Genomic DNA, 19,475 nt, shown 5'->3' with positions numbered 1-19,475 from the left:
CCTAAGTCAACTCAGTCAATGGCTATAAATTTAAACCCGTGGATAGGATAGTTCTTAACATGTTTTGCTAGGGCATTAGTATCTACTCCCCTCTGTATATCGTACACATGTTGGTAAATTCTGTTTTTAAACTTTTTGACCATTTTACCAACATAAACACAGTCACAGCCCTGGCATTTAGCCAAATAGCCCACTCTCTTTCTGGTACAATAACATTTGTGGGTTAAAGTTTACAGTTTTTAGGTCATGACTGTTACAGCTTATTGTCTTGTTAGCATTTGGTGTAATATTTTATTGTCTAAGTTAGGTTATTTGGTTTTAAAACATTTTTGTTTTATTTTTTAATTGCCCTCTAATCAAGGAGGTCATGTGAGCAATTATATACGTGTATAAATATGGGTGGAACAGTGTGATTTGTTTGTTCTGATGAAGTCTTAATATACCTATAAGACAAAAGCACTCAATAGTTTCAATAAATTGAGTTTGCAGTTCCGTTTTTTCCTTCTCTTATTTTGTTTTAACAGTTTTAAGTATGCAATCCTAACTCTGTCTGCTATGGATACTATATAACTGCATTAACATAGTATTATTTTGATTTTACTCAAAATATCTTGAAAATGTGTATTTCTTTAATCTGATACATTTTGTAAATAATATTTGTTAACATCTGTCTGCTATGGATACAATACAGCTGTATTAACATAGTATTATTTTGATTTTACTCACAATATCTTGAAAACATGTATTTCTTTAATCTGATGCATTTTGTAAATAATATTTGTTAACATCTCACTTTGAAATACTTTGTAAATAATGTTTGTTGACTATTTTTCTTTTGAATTGTTGAAAACATATTTCAATTCCTGTTTTGGAGCTTTTCTCCATGGGCCTCTGCTGAAAATGGGCATTTACGTTCCCAGACAGACTTTGCCAGTAAACAGAAACAAATAAATAAATATCTTAAGTACATCCTCATACTTTATCCTTTCATATTCCTCTACTTCTCACATTTCAGAAACATAAGAGAAGATACCATGACAACCTAACTTTCTTCCTTCATAGAAAATACTTCCTATCTACTTTCTACCACCTTTCCGACTCCACCACCAGTAAATATCCTCCATCCTGCAACTTTTTGCTTCCTACTTCCCCAAACCTGCCATCAATAAAATTCAGATCCCTTTACTTAATCATGCTGCTCCTCAGCTTATCCATCTCTCATCCTACCATGACTAATAGCTCTTAACATCTCTACAACTCTGTCACAACCAATTATCGATACTTCCCCATAACTCTCCACACATCACACTAAACCTGTTTAATGATGCCCCACACCTTTAACCCAAATATAGACTGATTAACTCCATTTCAACTCAAATCAAAATAATATTAAGCTTAAAATGGCCCACAAGGGCAGGTAGCCTAGTACTAGTCTAGTCTATGAACCTAAATATAATCTCCAAAAAAACAAGAATCAATAACACCCCAATATACTAAAATCTTCCGAATAAGAGACATTCATTCCCAGTTCTGGCCTCATCTATCACAACCGACATCAACACAATTCTCTTTCGCACCCTACTCTAACCCCACAGTAGACAACCCACAACCCCATTAATCTAAACATTGCCGTCATAAATATTACAAGCTTAAGAAATAAAACTACTGAACTACAGACCTGGATTACCCAACATAAACCTGATATTCTCACTAAAACTTAAACATGACTTAAACACACCTTAAACAACTCTGAAATTATAACCCTAGTTATATCATCATCAGTAACGACATTATAAAGAGGGAAGGTGGTGGTATTCCTTTAATATTTCCTAAGAACGACCACATCCCCCCTGCAACAAACCAATTCCAAAATTCAATTCAGCAGTTCTTAATACTTTTCTGAAAATAAACAAATATATTATGTATTACTGTCCTTTACATCCCTCCTGATGACAATATAGCTACATCGGAAGCTATCCTACACTGGCTATCCATAACAATTCCACAAGAAAAAATACTACAAAGGGATTTCAATATCAATAGGTTGGACATAATCTATAACTCATTTACATCTAGCATGAACTTATATGGTTTCACATAACTAATTAATAGCCCCACACATAATAGCAAGACATCAAATTCCTTAATACACTGGATCCTAGTATCAGGCCTTAGTAAATGCACCACCACCACAGTTACAACGTCAGACTCTGTGAGTGACCATCTCCCAATTTATGCAACTAGATGGCTCAAACATCCACTTAAACAGCATGTCTGTAAAACACACAAGACCAAAAAATGGCTCGAGGGAACAGAGCAAGGTGCAAAAAGGGCAAAATGAAAAAAAGTCAAACTGCACCAAAGCTCACACACCAAAAAGTTTAATAAGAGACAAAACAAAGACAATATGTGAGTGCTTTCACAACTAACCAAGTCGCTTCATCAGACAAAAATAATAAAGTGCTCAACAGTGTTTAAATAACAATTAAATAGCTATTGGAAGCCTATCAGGTAGCCTCAATTAATACAATCAAATACTGTGTTTAAATTCAAACTGACTAACCAAATACCTCTGCAGAAGCCTATAAAATAAAATACAGGAAGTTTGTGTCTGCTAACTGCTATACTGCAACTAAATTGCATTATCAGACAATATATATTGTATATTGTTTGTCTTTCGGCTTTTCCCGGTTAGGGGTCGCCACAGCGGAACTCCGGTCCGCTAATGATTGGCAGTAGATTTTTACGAATGTCGAAGTGCCAGCTCAGCGTTTAACCTTCAACGAAGGTAAGCCCATTTACGCATGTCTTTCGAACACCCACCCAACCGTGAGAGAGGGAGGACATGCAGACTCCACACAGAAGGCACCCCCCCAAAGTTAAAAACATTAGTAAGCATACATGAAACATACACTTGTAATGACATTAAAATAAAAAAACTATACTAAAAATGAGCAGTAATAAAATCAGAACAATAAGCATTAATAATAGCCATCTTAATAATGGTTATATAATAAATACAGTCAAATCATTCTTATAGTATATAGACATCTATTCTGCTGTGCAAAAATTAATAGCATATGTAAACATCTAATACCATTAATGTTTCAAAGGACGTGCTTTAAGGAAAGGTTTAAGGGAAACAACTTCATTTAAACCCAGAGGTTTCTCAGCATTTAACAGCAGAATCCATTCTTGCTCAATACTTTCTGTACGATTCTCAATATCTCCCCCTCTAATGTTAAGATAAATCACTTGTATCACAAAAATTTTAAATATACGTGTTGGAGCTGTAGAACTTACATGACTAGCTAATGCACTGCATTCTTTCTTATTCTTAATATCCCTAATGTGTTCAAGGATCCTGTCCTTAAACATTCTATTGGTTTTACCCACATAGAATGAGTGGCACGTAACACAAAAAGAAAAGTAAACCACATGGGTAGTGTGACAGTTGGCAAAACACTTACTCTTGATGGTAAAACCTAAAGTGGGATGAGTATAACTAATGCTTGTGTGTATATATTGACATGCCAGACAATGTCTACAGGAAAAAGTGCCAAGACGTTCGTTATTGGCAATTAAGAGTGCTCATACAGAGGGTAGCATATAGCCTAGAAACAACCTGTGAACCTAACAATCATTAGGACTCTTACAAGCCAAGATGTGCACCCCAAACCATTTGGGTCCAGAATATCATGGGCACTTATATGGAGGGCATGTTTACTAGGGCAGTAATTTGTCTGTGTTAAACCCTCTTGCGAGATGTTCATGTCTTGGGACGAATCTATAACAGCTTCCAATTTACAGTCATCTGCGAACTTGGTATGCCAGGGGCCTTAAATGTTAACTTTGACTTCTGAGAAGTAGATGTCAAACAAGAGCAGCATAGCACAGAACCCTGGGGTACTCCGCTGCTGACCAGTCTCTTGGTGGAGGTGGTTGCACTGATCCTGACTTCTTGAGTCCTGTCTGTGAGGTATCCAGCAAACCAGTGGGGTATACAGGGATTTACGCCTAGCTAAGAGAGCTTGTTGACAATGCCGGAGTGGGGTACTGTATCGAATGCACTGGTTATGCCAAGATATGCAGTATGCACTGTTTTACCCTCCTCCATTGCCTTGGTGACCCTCTCAGAGAACTCTACCAGGTTAAATAGAATTACCTTCCCTTAACAAAGCCAAATTGGGATGGGTCAAGTGTCTGTAGGTTGTCAGTATCCTTGTTTTTCACTTCCATGATAATTCTTTCCATGGCTTTGCATATTGGGCTTGTTAGATGGATGGGTTTGAAGTTCCCTGGGTCGGTTGATGGTCCACCCTTGTGGAAAAGAGTGATTGTTGCAGTCCTCCGCTTTTGTGTTTCAAAGCTGTAGTTGAAGAGTGCCTAAAGTGGCCTGATAGGTTGGGTTTCAGACTGTTCAGGAGGCAATCAGGGATGTTGTCAGGTCTCATGGAGGCGATGTTCGTGGCTTTAGCAAATGTTGCCAGCACCTGGTCCCTGCTAATAGTTGGGGGTAGTATGTTGGAGAGGATTTCACCTGGTGGACTAGGTGGACTTGGGGGTGAAGTTTATCAGCCACTAGATCTGCTATGTCACCCTGATTGGTGAAGGTGCCACCATTCAGCATTAGTTCTGCAGACTGCTGTGTGTTACCTTTAAGGTTCCGGACATACCTGAAGAAGGTCTTGTGGTTGACCTTAGCCTGCAAGGGCTATCCTAACCTCATAGTTGGCTTTGTTGGACTTAATTATAGCTCTTAAGCAAAATGAACCTCTAGTAAACCACCACAGCAAAAATTCTAGTACGAAACAGTGGATAAAAACAAAGCTTTAATATAAGCTATAATTGAAGCAGAATATAAAAATGTCTAAAAAGTCCTTTCAAATTCGATAAGCGCTTTCGGCAACTAGCCTTCTTCAGATCGTAAAATTTTTAGGACTGATGCTTACATTTACATTACATTTTTATAAAATGAATAACCAATAAAAATCAAGACATCAAAGAATAACTGACATCTTGACTAAGCAAAAGCATTATGCAAATTCATTGGTTCACATTCCTCATTGGTTTTAACATATCCAATGGTCTTGTTGGAATAGCTGCTTATAACCTATCACATAGGTTCAAGATAGTTCCATAACTAAAGATCTGGTGCTAAATGTATGTTAAATTGTTGTTTATCCAATCGTATAACGGCTATACAAGCCTAATGCACCACTCAGAACGCCTATTTAATCTTTAAGACATTCGGCTATTCAGTAACCACATAATAGGTTTCTAGCGACCTATTAACCTACTTAACATAAACATAAAAATGATAACTGCAATACAGCAAATGGACTCTATATAGGCCATTTATCTACACCAAGCAAAAATACCATACGAGTTTCATAAATATGTGACCGTAACTCCATAAGATAGATCTTCCAAAACAGAGGCCCTATTTAATTATAACAGAAACGCATTACATTGATATCTAATATTACATCATCACAGATCAATGCTCAAACATGAATAAAAAGTAAAAATAGATAGATCAACCTCATGCTATGTCCATGAACATCAAAACACACTTGATGCTCCGTCGATGCAATTTACAGAGCAAAAAAATAACATTTTCTGTATTCTTATGCCATCCATGAACAAAAATAAATTAGAAATATATAAAAATAGTTTTTGTTTTGCTAGTACTACTTCAGCCTCAAAGATTCTCACTGGAGTCAAGCGGAAAACAAAACATCATTTACCATTGGCGTTTCCTAGCTAGCGGCAACCAATTATGTTAGTAGACACACCCATCAAAGCCAATCAAAATGCTGGAAGAGACGAGCAAACCACATTACCTAGAAGTTGTTTAGTTCAGAGGACTTGTTTTTAAGTCCATTGCTCTTCCTGATTTTGTCATGAGTTTTATCTCGTTTAATACATACCATGTTTGGGTGAGGATTCCACCAGTGGGGCTTGTTTTTAGTGTCTGTTTTGGGTTTACTTCAGGTAGGTATGGCAGCCTATATGCAGCCATTCACATGTATGTATAGGGACTCTGTGAATAATTCTGCATAGGTAGCTGTGGTCTTGCAGTAATGAAGAGCCTTGAATATTAGCAAAAAAGAAGTTATGTCCTTACCATAACGTTCCATGTGAGTTGTTCATCTCGCCTTTTTGTTCTTACACATGGGTTCGGAGCCGATCCCTTGGCTCCGAGTCGGCGGCTTTTCAAGCTCAAACTCTCAGAGAAGCTCGAGACCTAGTGTATATCCCATGATGCTCTTCTGTAAATCCCCAGATCTAGTACGCTGCAACCAAAGACAGCCTATAGGTAGAAAAGAACTATAGTGCCTACCTATCTAGGTAGCTATAGGTTTGTAGAAGGAAGAAAAACAGTCTGTCCAAGAAGACAGGCTGATAAAACTCGACTAATCCACCAAGGCAACCATCTTTCTCAACAGGAGGGGAAAGTGGGAGGGAATGTAAGAACAAAAAGGCAAGACGAACAGCTCACATGGAACGTTATGGTAAGGACATAACTTCTTTATGTGAAGTTGTTCTATCTCGCCGTTTTGTTCTTACACGTGGGTAGCGTCCCAAGCACCCTAATCCTGGGTGGCTCACGGGAGAACATTCCTGAGCAAAGTGGAACCAAAGGAAGCCCTGTCCCTGGAGGTCCTGTCCACTTTGTAATGAGTGATAAACGTGTGAGTTTTTGACCACGTGGCAGCTGCACAGATGGTATCCAAGGGCAAACGAGCTGCATGAGCTAATGACGTAGAAACAGGCCGGGTAGAATGGGCTTTGACATTAGTCGGTAATGGCTGGTTAGTGGAGGAATAAATGACTTTAATGCAGTCAGAAAGCCACTTGGAAAATGTGATTTTTGATACTGCAGAACATTTCTTATTCTCTGCATAAGAGACAAAGAGTTGATCCGATTGTCTGAAGTCTTTAGTTCTATCCAGGTAGAATCTCAATTGTCTGTGTACATCAAGCTTGTGTAACATATATTCCAGTCTGTTGGTATGGTGTCTAAAGAAGGTTGGGAGCTGAATTTGCTGATTTAAGTTAGTTTCTGAACAGACCTTGGGGAGAAAGGTAGGGTTTGCCCTGAGAGACACCCTATCAGGGTGAAAAATCAAATATGGAGGCTTGGAGGATAAGGCTTGAAGTTCGGAGACCCTACGTGCGGATGTAATGGCTACCAGAAATATAGTTTTCCAAGACAGAAACTTCAAGTGACAGGATGAGGTGGGTTTGAAGGGGGCGAGCATCAATTGGGATAAAACAAGATTAAAATTCCAGGAAGAGACAGGGTGTCTGATAGGTGGTCTGAGATGGTGGGTCCCTTTCATAAAGGCCTTACATAGTCTATGGGACATGATGTTAGACCTGTTAAACCCTACATGAAAATTGGAAATAGCAGCCAATTGAACTTTTATGGTGGCAGCAGCTGCGCCATCATGGAACAAAGAAGACAAGAACTCTAAGATGGTATGAATAGATGCCGCATAAGGGTCAATGTCATGATGAGAAGCCCAGTGAACAAATCGTTTCCATTTGCTATTATATAGCTTCCTGGTAGACAATTGGGAGACAAATAGTGAGATCTGGCTAATATGGGAATTGCAGCAGCCAAGCTGTCAGTTTTAGGGAGATAAGGGAGGGATGAAGAACTCCCGACGAATGAGTCAGAAGATCTGGCACTGGGTCCAGGATCCATGGTTCTTCCACTCGATACTTCTGTAGGAAGGGGAACCAAATCTGACGAGGCCAAGACGGGGCTATCAAAATCACAGTCCTTCCTAGACCTTTGGCTTTCTGTATAAATTTGGGAATTAGGGGAATTGGCGGGAAGGCATATAGGAGGCCCGGGGGCCAATCGTGTAAGAGCGTGTCCCTTGGGTTGCTCCCCGGTGGGGGATAAAGGGCAAAGTAGCTGCTGCATTTGGCATTCATCGGAGATGCAAACAGATCTCAGCAAGGCTGGCCCCATCTGTGGAAAATCTTGTCCGCCACCTGTTGTTTGAGGGACCACTCGTGAGGCAACAGTATGGCCCTGCTCAGCTTGTCCGCTATCATGTTGGATGACCCCGGGATGTGCGTTGCTATTAGAAAGCGTCTGGTGGATACAGCCCATTGCCAAATTCTTAGGACCTCTCGGCATATGGGATATGATCTGGTTCCCCCTTGCTTGTTGATGTACCAGACTACTGACATGTTGTCTGTCTGAATTGCAATTGTCCCTGGAGGAAGACAGTTGTGAAAGTGTTCCAACGTCAGAACACTGCTCTCAGCTCCAGGACATTTATATGCAAATGTGATTCCATGCTTAACCAAGTACCTTAGACAGTCTTTCCCTGAAATAGCCCCCCCACCCTATCAGGGAAGCATCCGTGGTCAGTGTGGCTGTGGTTTGGGGAAGAACAAAGGGACGTCCGACTACTAATTGGTCGCTGTTCAACCACCAGTTGAGATCCTTCTTGCAAAGATTTGTTAACAGAATCTCGTGTGACATGGGCAGTCGTTGGTAAGACCATTGTGCGAAGAGTAGCCACTGGAGTATCCGCATGTGCTCTAACGGGACTGCTATCAGTGTGGCTGCCATTGTGCCTAATAGCTTCAGTATCTGGGACGCAGGAGCTTTGTTCTGGGTCAACAGACTGGTCAATTGACTTTTTAGAGATACGATTCTTGCTTGAGGCAACCTGATCCTTGAACTGATGGTGTCTAGCTCTGCTCCTATAAAGGTAATACGCTGCGAGGGCGATAACGCAAATTTTTTGAAGTTTAAGGTTATGCCCAACTGGGAACAAAGGTTGATAGTGCACTCTCTTGCTTGGATTAGTTGATGCCTGGAGGTGGCGGTGAGGAGCCAGTCGTCCAGATATGGAAACACTCGGAATCCTAAACGTCTCAGGTGAGCCGTGACCACTGCCATACATTTGGTGAACACTCTGGGGGCTGTGGTGAGACCAAAGGGCAGGGCTCTGAATTGGTAATGACTGGCCCCCAGCCGGAAACGCAGGTGATCTCTGGATGATCTGGTCATTTTGATGTGGTAGTAAACATCCTTGAGATCTATAGAGCACATCCAATCACCCGTTTCTAAGAATGGAAGAATCGATTGAAGCGTGACCATCTGGAACTTTTCCTTCTTGACGAAGGTGTTGAGTTTGCTGAGGTCTAATATGGGCCTCCAGTCCCCTGTTTTCTTTGGAACTAAAAAGAACCTTGAGTAAGTTCTGGATCCTATCTGGTCCACCGGGACTGGCTGGATAACTCTTTTGTCTAGCAGGTTTTGAATTTCTATGGCTGCTAGCTTTCTCAGAATGGGTGGAATGTCTGGAATCTTTGTACACATGGGGGGGAGTTTTGTAAAGGGAATGTAGTAACCTCTGGCAATGATGCTTTTTACCCAAGAATCCGTTGTAATGTTTAGCCAGGCGTTTGGGTATAAAGCCAAGTGACCCCCGACTGCCTTCAGAGAAGGACAGCCAGGCTTCCTTTCAGGAACGCTGATAGGGCTTACCAGAGAACTGCTCCCTGTCGCCCTGGTTTTGCGGAACGCCTCTGCCATTTGGATGGCGTCTTCCGTTTCTACCCACTCCTCTGCCCCTAGAGGGGGTGTCCATAGGTGTGTTTTGGAAAGCTCCTTGGGGTTTTCAGAAACACATTTTCCCACTTCGTTGCCCTTTGGGGTACGGTCTAGTTGGAGTGGAAAAACGGACTCCTACAGCAGACAGAGTCTTTCCTTCTTGTTCACACCTAGTAAGCATCTCCTTAACTTTAGGCCCGAACAAGGCGGAACCATCGAATGGGGTACTGACAAAGGAAGATTTGAAGGCTTCTGCAAATGAGCAAAGGCATATCCAGGACTGTCTCCGATGAGCTATTGCTGAGCCTGCCGCCCTACTCGATCCATCGGCAGCATAAAAAATGAGTTGCATGGATGAGTTTACTATGGAATTGAGGGTGTTGAGTTGTGCAGTCACCTTCTCAGAAACTGTATCAGCTGTGTTACCCTGTAGAGTATCTCCCAGCTCTTTAAGGAGATCTCGTTGAAGGCGGGTAAAATGGGTCAGGTAGTTGAGCGATCTCATGGAAAATGCCGCAGAACTAAATATGCATTTCCCATACCTGTCCATCATCCTAGAATCCCTATTAGGAGGATGGACAGAAGAAGAGGTTTCCGACATCTCTTTCTCGGTGGCTGCCGCCACCACCATGGCATCAACTGGGACTCCCTTGGTAAGAAAGGCCTTGTCAGTAGGGGAAGTAATAAACTTGTTGGGCCTCCGAGGGACCGGTTCCACTGAATCAGGGGACCCCCACGCCCTTTGAGCAACCAGATCCATCAGTTCATCGAAGGGCGGGGTAACCCAGGAGGTGGATGGTTGAGACCCAAAGGCCTTCATGAGTACCGACTTGTCCTCAGTGGGGGCAAGGGACTGCCAATCACCCCTCTGTCTTAAGATCTCTAATATGTCTGCAAATGAGACATCCTCTGAGGGGGATCGTGGGGACCCTTCTGATTCCTCCAAGTTGGTATCCGATGTCAGGGATTCCTGTGGGGAATCCAAGTGCCTCCTCTTGCACAGTCTCTTCCTAGGTACTTCATCGGTGGGAGCGTCCGGTGAAGTCCCTGTAGAGGAGGGGCCACCCAATGGGGATACCTGAGGCCCTGGGTCTTGATGCTTGGTAGGGACCTGTGTGGAAGAGGTAGAACGAGTCCCTTTAGGGGGAGGGGGAAGAAAGATCTGAGGAGGTAGTGGTCTTAGCAGACATGACCTTCCTCATGGCATCGAAGGCACCAGAATCCCGGTCCGAGAAGTCTGCCGGCTCTGAAGAGGCCAGCAGCTCTCCCCGAGCCGAGACCCCCCCCACTCCAATCCAGAGGACGGAGCCGAAGCCACCTGTGCCGAAGCCCCGAGGGGAAGGGTCGGAACCGAAGTATCGGTTCGACTCTCCACCCCGGAGCCAGCGAGGGACTGTCGGCCCCGAGACTCCCCGGTTAGAACCGAGGAGATCAAGGTCGATGGAGCCAAGGGAGGTGGATCAAACTTTGGCTCCGAGGGCTCTACCAACATCGGTTCTGTCTGCCCCAGCTCCGAGAGCTCGATTGGCTTCGGAGGAGGAGGAGAAGAAATTAGGGCTGGAATTTCAGGCTTCAAAGCTGAGTGGCTCAAAGCGGAAAGCATTTTGGCCAGGGCCAGGTTCTCTAACAGCCTCTTAACCACTTTGTCCAGGTCCACATCAGATAGCCTCGAAGAATGGGTCAAGGGATGGGTCGAAGGAGCTGAAGACTGTACCGATTGAAGAATTGGAGACTGAGGAGTTTCCAATATCGGATCCACAACTGGGCTCTGAGGTAAAGGATCGATACACGGCTCCAAGGGCTGTGGAGCCGATGAACGAACCATACCAGAGGAGCTCGGAGCCGATGACTTGGGCTCCGAGAACCCCTTGGACGACTTTGACCCGTTCGAAGCCTTGAAAGAAAGGTCGGTCTTGTCCAATGTAACCTGAAATTCAGGCTTCAGGAGTTCCCTATCTATCAGCTTCCTGCGCCTTTCCAAAATAACCCTGCAGCTAAAGGAGTGGCAGATAGAGCACACCTCCTGCAAATGAATAGAACCCAAACAGTACACGCAGGTGGAGTGGTTGTCTGTAACAGACATTTTTTGACCACACTCACACCTTTTAAATCCAGACTTTTGCTTTTCTGACATATTGTGCAATATAAATTCAGGTCCCTGAATCTCAATATTAAGCCAAAGAAATAACAACACACCCAGTTATCTAAGTATCTAAATTTTAACTATTATAGCTATTAACTATGAACTAAGCACTCTACAGGATATATATATATATATATATATATATATATATATATATATATATATATATATATAGATGTATATATATATATATATATATATATATATATATAAGGTTATTTAAAGACGACACAAGAAAGAAGCGCACACACAAGAGCTGACAGAGCCCTGTCACGCTCAAACAGGTAAGAAAGGCCTAGAAAACCTTTAAGAGAAAAGACACTTCAAAAATTTCACTAGATCTAAACGAACTAACTAGACCCTAATACTATAGAAAAATCACATCTATTTTAACCATATAAAGATAAAAGTATCCACAAAAATTCTCTATAAATATAGAAAAATAAGTCACTGGCCCGAGCTTCCTCCGATGAGCTGTAGATCCGTTGCAGCGGCAAACTAGATCTGGGGATTTACAGTAGAGCATCATGGGATATACACTAGGTCTCGAGCTTCTTTGAGAGTTTGAGCTTGAAAAGCATCCGACTCGGAGCCGAGGGATCGGTTCTGAACCCACGTGTAAGAACAAAACGGCGAGATAGAACAACTTAACATCTGTCACTTAATAGGATGTATTTTGCCTCTGAATAGTTCTTGTTACTGGTTTAGCTGGGCTTTCTGGGTTGATTTTTACTTCAAAGAAGACATATTTGTGATCTAACCTGACTAGTAAGGATGTGACATGGTGTGTGTGTGTGTGTGTGTGGGGGGGGCAACACTCTTCTATTTTGCTAAGTTCGAGAGCCAGTATGTTTGATCCTCTGGCTGGAGTGTGCAATATCTCTTCCAGAGTGTTTATGTAAATAAAGTGCAAGAAGTGTTGTGCCTGTGAATCTGAGGCAGTGTAAGTTTCCTAGTCAATAAAGGGATAATTAAAGTCACCCATGAATAATGTCTTTGGTTTATGTATATGTCTTTTTGCCAAATCTATACAACAGTCTACTTTCTCTGTCACTAGATAAGGGGTGCCTAGCTGCACCCTTAGTAGATTCAGAAGATGCTACTGAAGAATCAGTTAATGAGTTCTTGTACAGGTGCTGGTGGGTATAAAGAACTCTGTAGAAATGGTCTGGTTTCCTTAGAATAGAAGGCAAAGAGTCTGGGTGGAGAAATATGTCATCACAGACATCATCTAGTGCTAAATGAACTGGGGGAATAGCCAGTGGTCTGGGGGATGTTAGACTTGAAAGCTGTCTGTAATGGATTTGGGCCTGACAGAATTCTTTACTCACCCAGTTAAAGTCCTCATTCATCTTATGGAAGCTATCCCCAAAGAATAAATCCTCAGGAAGAGGGTATCATCTAAGTCAAAATCAAATAAGGATTGAAGGGGGGGGGGGGGTTCAGAATAAGACAATTCTTCCTCATCCTCAGATCCTGAAGAATCAGTTTCCTCCTGAAAAGAAACATCCCTCCTTATTTTACTGCAAGAAGCTTTAGGAACAGGCAGCTGTGTCTGCCTGGTCTCCCTAGACTTCATAAAGGCCATGAATTCCTGGGATATTTTAAGAAGGTTCTGAGTTTCAACTTGGGTTGTTGTGGCTGACAACTGAGTAGTAGGTTAAGACAAGCTGACTGGTCTCTTTTGGTTAGGCATCCATTTAGAAAGAAGGCCTTGGTTAGGATTGCCACCCCTCCGGTTTTTTTTCCCCGGACTATCCGGAAGTCAAACTGATTCTCCGGTAGTCCGGAAAACACTGTACAAACTCCAGTATTCTGTTTCAAAAAGGAAACAGACTATTGGAGTTTGTAAATCAGCTGATTTACTATGCTTTTTTTTACAGAAAAGCATAGTAAATCAGCCAAAAGCAGGCAGCAGGAATGAAAAAAGAAGGCGTTCCCCACCGAGTTATGTCATCGTGATGTCACAAAATGGGCATAATGTGGGCGGGAGAAGGGATGGGACAGATGGGGTTACAGGTGACATGAGGGGTGTGGCTTTAGTCCGGTTTTAGCCATGAAGGAAGGTGGCAACCCTAGCCTTGGTATGCGGTCAGACGTCCATGACCTCAGGCCAGTTTCCTGAAGTTTGTTCATGCACAACAGCTGAAGAAGGTAAAGTATCAACCATGGTAATCAACACTCTGATGTCAGAAGCCAAAGCCTGCTGAGTGGCTTCAGACCCAACCGATGCTGGTGTTGGAAGAGTCATAACCAAATCGCCTGCTGCCATGGCGGCTTCCTGAGGGTTTGTGCTAGAGCACTCGGGCCTAGAAGTCACAGAACCAAGGGACTACTTAAGCTCCTCACCTGAGTCATCAGTCAACCTGAATGGGGATGCAGAATGATCCTCAGCATCCACTGAATCTTTTTCAATCTTTTTGTCTTTGTGCATCTTAGGCAAGGTTGCGGCCCTAGACAAAGAATAAGAAGAACCAGAAGGCACCAGGTTCGAGGACTCCATTTAGGCTGCAAGGACTTTGTGGACCTACCCTTAAGGATCTTAGCTCAAAATCTAGCATACTCATAACAACTAGAAATATTGTAAGCACAAAAACCAAGGTATAGGCAGGTCAAGCCCAGAAATAAAATGTGTGCCCAAGGGAAACTGAATAAGTTTATTAAAAATCTAAACAAAGTTAAGTGCTTTCATTCAATGGAACGCAGGACTTCAACGGAACAGTGATAAAATAACCTTGACAGGTTAATATAGCATTTGGAAATGAAACTAAGGTTGTACAACAAATTATTAGAAATAATTGGAAGGTGATTATGGGCAATGATAAGGTGGCCAAAACTGTGGAGAGTCATCCACAGTTTGTTTTTCAGAGGCACTTTAATATTCAAGATATTATGGAACATGTTGCCAATGCGAGGCCTAGACACAATCCAGGTTACAAAGTTTTTGAGATGAGAAAATGAGGGGCATGCAATTACTGCTAGAACATACACCAAGGTACAACCTTGAAATTAAGAATGATTGATAGAGAGTTACAGTGTAACCAGTGATATGATTGTAACACAAAGGTGTGGAATATTTATCATTGTGTGATGTGTGTCACTGTCTTTATATAGGTAAAACAGAGCATGTTTTGAAGAAAAGGATTTATGAACACATCCAAGACATTTCTAGTCATAATTTAAACAGTGCTTTATATAAACACAGGATGAACTGCAAGCTCAATAATTCATTTTTATTTTTTTCGAACAAGTACCTGTCAATTTGAGAGGGGGACCATGGGAAACTAGACGAGTATAGGGAATTATTGTGGCAGCTTGGACTCAATGCTACTACCTACCCAGGGTTGAATGACCATATATCTTTGAATCCATTACTAAAGCTAAGGGCAGCTAAGCTATGAATTTATGTACATTTGGTTTCTCCCTTTACTTTATAAAAAGTTGAGGCTGGTGATTTATATATAAGAGTAAAGAAATGTTCTTAAGTTCTTGGATGTGATTTTTTTATTGTTATATTTTTTGGTGTATTCAGCTGGCAATGTTATACAAACATATTTATTTTAATGTTTTTTTAAATCTTAAATGATTGATTTCATGTTCTGGTAGGAGTATTTGAGACATGTCACTATTAAGGTATGCTGTATTAACCTATCAAGGTTATTTTATCACTGTTCTGATGAAGTCCTATGTTACAATGGATGAAAGAGCTTAACTTTGTTTATATTTTTAATAAACTTATTCAGTTTCTCTTGGGCATGAATTTTATTTCTGGGTTTGATCTGCCTATATGTCAATTTTTGTGTTTACTATTGTGGCTTTTTTCCATGTTTTTATCTATCTAGAAATGTTGTGCTGTGACCCCAAACAAAACAGATGAAAAAAATGAAAGACTTTATGCGGGATTTGTTTCCTGCACTTTAAGTAGTTACTGATCTTTTTAAACATTAATCAAAAGAAATTTTTCTCCAGTGGGGTACTTATCTGAAATCAGGTTGTAAGAAACTCTAAACTAGTCAGTAGATGATCTGCGAGCATCTGATAAAATGAAGTAATGCACTGGACTACACAGCTAGAAAGCACTGAAGACGGTACTGATGGACACCCCTCTTACACCCTGACATCCAGATGTCAGTCCTCGGATGTCTGTTGACTAGGGATGTTGCAAGAGACTCTGGAAATCAAGCCATTCATGGGCTTCTGCATGGTAGAACACCCCAAGAATCAGTATGGCAACAATGACTATGAACAGTATAATACAATGTAAGCCATTTAATAAACAAACACTGAGGAAAACCGAATATTTCATAAGCCTCACTTTTCCTACAGTTTATGGGAAAATAGTTTTAGAACTACAACATTATAAGTCAGTGGAATAGAATTTTTATTAAAACATCTTAATGAAGTTTAACATTAACTAATTCTTGAAATTCTGCATTCAGATTAGTTGAATGCAGACAGCTATCATATAACAGCACTCTGGCAAATTTTCAGAAAGTTGGTGAATGAAACTACAAAGCAATATTATTATGCTTATCAAACAAATATAATGACTTCACATTTCTTAAAATTACTATTTAAGCAAGTACAAAGGCCATGAAAACTACAGCAGGAAGGAAAAAAAAAACTTACCATAAGCTTCACCGTGTTGTCCAGGTTTGAATATTCCTGTGTCTTGAAGTCGCTGTAGCAGCCATCTATGATGTACTCCTGACAAAAGGCTCCTGTAATCATCCTCATGTAAAATGCAAGCTTCTAGATTCCTGGGCACAAATTCAAAAGAATCTCCACTGGAATTCAGAAATGAATGACTCTCTATTGAAAAACTGTTGCTTAAACGTGATACTTTGTGCCATGATCTGAATGAAGAGGTGGAACTTTGACTACTGCTCAAGAAATTACTGATTTGATTATCTTCATCTACTTCTGTATCCATGTCACCCAAGTCATTTCGCAGAGGAAAGTCCTCAAGAGAGTCATCCTTCCTGACTAGTTCATTGCTGTTTTGTTTTGGAAGAGCCACAGCAGGGGGAGATACAGGAAAATAACCTTCTGCACTAGAAGTATTCCCCAGATCATCAGCTGTTTCTGCTTGGGTGTCAACTGCACTGACTTCAGAGGGGTCCCATAATGGGGATGAGAGAGGGATATTTTTTCTTAAAGACTCATCAATGTAAAAAGGGTCGCCTATAACGGAAATGTGGTTTGTAGCACTGCTTACAATATTAAGCTCACTTGGGTCTTGAGTTTCATCCTGTGTAGTTGCATCACAACTAACATCACCTATTTTAAAATGTGTATGGCAATCAACCAGAGATGACACCGGCTTGCCTGGCATTTCAGGTCTTGATACAACATCAGTAACACCACATTTCTTACTGTTGACTTCTAAGTCATCAACAGTATCTGCTTCAGTATCAATTACCTCAAAGGAGTTTAATTCTTCTGAGGAAGCAGATGTTCTCCCACCATGCTCCACCTCTGTAGGAGTGGTTGTAGCTGGTAATAAATCAAGGTTTTCCCGATGCATCTTATTACTGTCATGTTTAGTGTTCTCTGCCACTGAGCTGATATCTTCCTTTAGTCTTTTACTAAAGGATGAAACAGTATCACTAAAAGACCCGGCTTCGAAACAAGAATGAGAAATGCCTGGATGGTCTTCTCCAGTACTGTGAAGTGAAAGTTGCTGCATATCTGTATCGACTGATACAGACCTTCTGTCTTGTATATCTTTGGTGGCTTCATCTGTACAGGCTGTAGGACAGTTTGTGTCCACTGAAACCCAATCAGGAGGTACAGCAAGACCAGCATCACCACTGACATCTTCCCAGCTGCTCAGTGAACTGGAATTGTGACTTCCACTAAGAGATCTGTCAGGAAGATTGGGTGTCACTTTTTTATTTTCAACAGATTCATTGCTTTCAGCTGTTTCATCCTGTGAAAAAGCATCTTGTCGCCGCATAGGCAGTTTTTTACTTTCTTTATCTTTTAGACTTTTACTATCAGTCCCATCTTTGCAGCTACTGTTTGTGACTCCATCAGAGAAGCTACTGTCTTCAGTAATACAGGCTGTGTCAATACTTCTTGTTTCAGTTTTCAAAGCAGTTATGCAAGGCCCAGGGCCTAATGCATGTCTATATTTCTCATCTCTGCATTTACGTTTAAATACTTGGCATGTTGTAGCATGGTACTGAGCATGCATTTCTAACACCTTATTAAAGGTGACACTACCATACACAATGGGTTGCGCTGCACAGTTTTTGTAACAATCTGGAACATATGACCTATCATCAGAATTAGGAAAATTCTGCACTTTCAAGTTGGCCTTTATCATTTTTACCAGTTTCATTATTTCTTCTGCTAATGTCCACTTTTTCTGACCTTCTGGTAAACAAGTATACTGATACAAATTATGAAGAGCCTCTTTGCACATTTGCCTTACTTGACTAAGTGCTTCTATTTTACTGTTCAGCTGTTCATGGACAACTGTCAAAGAAAAAGCTGCCTTCAAAAAACCATGAAGCTCTTGTTTACTTGTGATAGGCTCATCATCCTTTTTGGTGAGAAGACCAATTTCAAATGACTCCTTAGCTTCCAACAGATATAATTCTCTCTTTTGTGACGGGCAATCACTTGAAAAGCTGTATGAAAGTAAACATGTTCCACGGATATTCTGGAAAGAAACACATTCATGCATTACTCGTTACCTAAAATATTTCCATATTAAGTTGTCTGACAGCTTGACAGGACATTAAAACTTGAATACACACCTGGCATATACAAATCTAAACATATTTACCAAAGAACACCTACAAGACAAGTTACTGCAACATTAGATATGAGAAAGACAGAATCTCTTCTTGTAGAAAACACTATATATATATATATATATATATATATATATATATATATATATATATATATATATATATATATATACACACACACACACAAAGAACCACTGCCATTTAGTACAAATACTACACAAAACCTTTCTCATTAGAGGTCACCTTGAGGTCTCTTGTGACAGCATTAATGTATCTTTTTTTGTCTGCATCAGCATTAGAACTATGTACTCCTTACTTCCTTTTTTGGATTATCCATCTATAACAAACTACTGAAGGAACCAAGGGCTAAAAAACAACCAACCAGAAATTAATCTGGAAAAAGGTTAACCATCTTGCAAAAAAAGAGCAGGTTTACTAGAATATCTGAGGTGCATGTGTGTGTCTCTAAGAAGGTGATGAAACATGGAATATGACACGTAAGTGGACACTAAACAAAGTTCTAAGAAAGTGGGTCCTATAATTCAGCCAGGCTAAAGATGTACTATCTTCTATAGCTAATGTACAGACTCTTATAAAATTATAAATGAGACTCTAGGTAGTCATTGCAAAACGACAAAGAGGTAATGTTCCTGGTATAATGGCACTTTACAGCACTTCAGAGTGCATTGTTATACATGAGACGCTTACATTTTTGTCTGCACAATTTGGTAATGGTTATAATGAAGAGTGCGCTCTCTTTCGACTAGAGCAAATAAGTGGGAAAATCTGACTGCCGTACTTTATAAAGGGAGGTTAGTCTCATTTTTCTCCCTGTTAAATTTTACCCATCTAACACAGCATAACCATGGATTCATTCACAAATCATGGTGAATTTTCAAGACTTAACTATCACCAAGTGGCGTTCTTCATTTCCACTGCATCTCCAAGCAACATGGCAACAAAATTATTATTTTTT

At 40.8% G+C, this 19,475-nt stretch overlaps 1 protein-coding gene across 2 annotated transcripts in view; it reads right to left on the bottom strand.

The window, feature by feature from the left end:
- The window catches only part of ALPK1 (alpha kinase 1), an 873,475-nt gene that overhangs the window by 161,380 nt on the left and 692,620 nt on the right, over positions 1 to 19,475 (bottom strand). For both annotated transcript variants that reach the window (XM_044061550.1, XM_044061549.1), the window contains exon 11: positions 16,365 to 18,405. In XM_044061550.1, the coding sequence (XP_043917485.1) occupies positions 16,365 to 18,405 (2,041 nt within the window). The remainder of the gene's footprint in view (positions 1 to 16,364; positions 18,406 to 19,475) is intronic.

The sequence above is a fragment of the Protopterus annectens genome, chromosome 2.part0, assembly GCF_019279795.1.
Source record: "Protopterus annectens isolate FY-2018-M chromosome 2.part0, PAN1.0, whole genome shotgun sequence".
Classification (NCBI taxonomy): domain Eukaryota; kingdom Metazoa; phylum Chordata; order Ceratodontiformes; family Protopteridae; genus Protopterus; species Protopterus annectens.
The sequence above is the reverse complement of the archived record's forward strand: the minus strand, read 5'-3'. Positions and strand labels throughout refer to the sequence as shown.